The sequence below is a fragment of the Pseudopodoces humilis genome, chromosome 5, assembly GCF_049639895.1.
Source record: "Pseudopodoces humilis isolate 2021_Gansu_Grassland_sample_001 chromosome 5, ASM4963989v1, whole genome shotgun sequence".
Classification (NCBI taxonomy): domain Eukaryota; kingdom Metazoa; phylum Chordata; class Aves; order Passeriformes; family Paridae; genus Pseudopodoces; species Pseudopodoces humilis.
The window spans coordinates 59,583,024-59,586,425 of NC_142204.1; the positions used below are offsets into that span (position 1 = coordinate 59,583,024).

The 3,402-nt window shown below is 54.2% G+C and overlaps 1 protein-coding gene across 1 annotated transcript; it reads left to right on the forward strand.

The window, feature by feature from the left end:
• Nucleotides 1-387: 387 nt before the first annotated feature.
• Nucleotides 388-2,648, forward strand: CCDC71L (coiled-coil domain containing 71 like). The gene has a single exon (XM_088055910.1). It carries the CDS (start codon nt 529-531, stop codon nt 1,387-1,389), a length of 861 nt encoding a protein of 286 aa, XP_087912036.1. The 5' UTR covers nt 388-528; the 3' UTR covers nt 1,390-2,648.
• Nucleotides 2,649-3,402: the final 754 nt, after the last annotated feature.

A 3,402-nucleotide genomic window follows, 5' to 3' on the forward strand; every position in this document is an offset into this window, starting at 1 on the left:
TCCAACCAAATCCTTACCCCAACACACTTCGCGCAACAAGCCACCTTTGCCCTGTGAGGATCCTCACCTCTCAGCGAGGCGCCATGCGGGCACGCGCTCACCCCGCCACGCGGAGGCCTCGCGCCCTTCCCTGAGGGAAGAGGCCACCAGCTGGAGACGCGGGGATCGCGGTTCGATGCCGCGCCGGACTGGCAGACCCCGCCGGACCAGACTCCGGGGGCAGGCGGCTTCGAGATCTGGGGGCTTCGGGAGCAGTGGGCTCCCGTCTCCCGCCCCCACTGCCACCACCCCCGGCGGGGCGGGGCCGGGCCCGCCCGACGCGTTTCGAACGGGCCAACGGGCGGCGCAGGGGGGGGCGGGCACGCGCAAGCCCCGCCCGGGAGTTTAAAGCGCCATTTTGTGCTGGGCGCAGGACATCGATCGCTGCTCACACCCGGCGGGCGCCCAGCGGCGGCCGGAACCTGCCTTCGGCACTGCCTCCGCTCTGCCTTCTCGGCGTCTGTCCCGCCACGCCGTCCCGCTGCCTCCATGACCCGCAGTAGGAAGCAGGCGGCGCTGGAGAGAGGAGCCGGGAAGATGAACACAGAAGCGGGGAGCGCCGCGGCGGCGGCGGCCGTGGGAGCCCGGGCTGCGACGGCGGCGGCAGCAGGGACAGGGGCAGGCGGCGGCGAACCGGCAGCCGCCGCCTGGGGGCTGGAGGGGGAGGCGGAGAAAGTTGTGTACTCGCGCTCGCAGGTCTCCTTCGCCGGTACCAAGGCGCTGGGCGACGCCCTCAAGCTCTTCATGCCCAAGTCCACGGAGTTCATGAGCTCCGACTCGGAGCTGTGGAACTTCCTCTGCAGCCTCAAGCACGAGTTCTCCCCGGTCATCCTCCGCAGTAAGGACGTTTACGGATACTCCTCCTGCCGCGCCGTCGTCCCCGACCCGCCGCCGCCCTCGGAGCGGCCTCGCCGCCGCGCCGGCAAGCGGCGCCTCCCGGCCGCCGACGCCAAGCGCCGGGCCGGGGCGGCGGGCGGCAGCGCCCAGCGGCGGCGGCGGCGGCGGCGCCGCAGGAGGGAACGGGGCAGGCAGCGGCCCGCGGCCGGTGGCCCCCGCACCCAGGAGAAGGAGGAGGCGGCGGCGGAGGCGCCTCCGCCGCCGGGCGAGCAGGCGGACAGCGAGCAGGGCAGCCCGGCGGCGGCCGCCTGGGAGCCGTTCGGCGGCAAGTCGCTGGAGGAGATCTGGAAGGCGGCAACCCCCCGCCTCACCACGTTCCCCACCATCCGTGTGCGGGGCAGCATGTGGAACCGGCGGAGCCTGGCGGCGGCGCGGCGGCGGGCGCAGCGGATCCTCGGCGTGGACCTCTCCCCCGTGGTGCGGGTGCGCCGCTTCCCCGTAGCACCGTCCTGAGCCTGCGGGGGCTCCGCTCCCCGCGCCTCACCTTGGCCGCGGTGCGGACAAAGAGACCGGTATCAGTCACCTGTTTACATTGCTTTTGTCTGGATCGTGTTCTGCTGCTGCACTTTACGGCCCGCTCGGGCGGCGCCGGGCCTCCCGCCGCAAGGGGGGCGGCCTGCCGGGCCCCGGCTTCGCCCCGGGATGGGACCGCCTGGCAGGTATCACGCGTGGGGACCAAGTTCCACTTCCACTTTTTTTTCTCTCTCCCATTGGGCTACCTCACTGGTCCAGAAGTCCACCCAAGAAGTTATTTTCCAAAGGAACTTATTTTCATGCTTGTATAATAAAGCACCATCTGATTCTTGCTATTTTTTTTTTCCCTTTCCCCCCTTCCCCTTTTCTGATGGGTTATGTATGCTTTGTGGTGTTGCACTAGTATGTGCTCAGGGTATTTTGAATCCCAAGCATTCCCAAGTTTCAGTTTACTCTGATAAAGGATGCGTAAAGAATGGAGGTTCAGGACTTGTTGGCTGTTCTTGATGGTGCAAAAACTTTTTAAATTTTAATTTCATGAGCTTAGTGATTATATAAAGATGTATCGCGCAGTACAACAGTTGTTACACTTTTGTATCTAAAGTCATTTTTAAAGTTTTCTAGTTGAACTAAGTATTTGTTTCTATGGAGCACATAAAGATAGAATCATCCTGATATTTTATAATCCTGTTTACTTTAGGGAAGCTCATTTAGTCAACCTAAGTGAACTTAATAAAAGTCAAAGAACAAATGGTGTTTCAGTTCAATGAAACTGCTCAGGCATTGGTTCCTGATGAAGTACACCACCACTGAGGCACTCTATGTCAGTGAGCTCTGGCTTTGAGAAGAATGTAACTGCTTATCAAAGCAGTGTATAGGTGTCTGGAGGTGAACTATGATCCAGTGTTGGTGCTGACAGCTGAAGTCAGTAGCTTGCGTGACACAAATATCACACTGAAGTGCCTCTCTGCTAAAAGAGTAAGACTTGATATCTGGTCACTCGATAACAAACTAGTACTCATTGTCCTGTGGTTGTGAGATGGTTAATAATGGATAATCGTGTTTAATATAATTACTTGCACATAATTACTTTTTTAAACCTTTCATGGGTTCCACAGTAGACTGATGAAAAATTCATGATGTAGCTTGATTATTTTGACTGAAAAATAACATGTAGTTATCCTGTGTGATAGGCAGTCTCTCTAAAATGATTTATTAAAGATTTTTTTTAGCTCTTATGCCTTGAAATTGATGTGTGAGGAGCAAAGGTATGTGTGAGGCAGAAAGTGATTATTCTCTTTTTACATTATTTTTTTTTTATGTTTGCAAGAGGATTAAGAAATGCTGGGTAATACACAGCTTATGTTCCAACTATCCTGGCAGATGGGACTAACCAGTTTTCACAGTGAAATGAACAACCTCACAACTTGCTTATAGAATCATTTGGTGATATAAAATTTCTGACGTCTCTTGACTCCTTGTTGCCTGCCTTCAACAAAGGCAGTAAGACATCTTGATGGTGTAGAGGCTGCTTGTAAAAACTTGCTAGTGTTAATGTAAAGCAGCCAGCTTCTTCTAAAAACATGTATATTTTGTAGGTTTTTTCTTACTTAGTAAAGCTGCAAACTCCTTATTCTACCAAACTAATGTTTAATCTATTCTACATCCATTGGCTTTTGAAATTGTTTACATAAAGTTAGACCGTCTGCTGATGGCTGCAGTAGTGCCACGTCGCCTTTCAGAAAGTGAATTAAATGAAAGTTCAAGGGTGCATATTGTGCTTTTCTTCTTTCTTGACTGTAAAAGCAAAATTGGATTGATTTAAAACCCAGTAAAGCAGCCTGCAGAGTGACCAGGTGCCGAGGCTCCAGATATTTCAATTTCACATTTCTACTTCAGAAACACAAGAGTATCGTTACTAGTTCTTAAAGCGTATAGGTGATTTCGGTGCTTCTACTGTTTGGTTGGGGCTTTTTTTAGTATTATTTTCAA

Bases quoted from the DNA above. Each gene is read 5' to 3' on its own strand.
- CCDC71L (XM_088055910.1), top strand. From the start codon at position 529: ATGACCCGCAGTAGGAAGCAGGCGGCGCTGGAGAGAGGAGCCGGGAAG.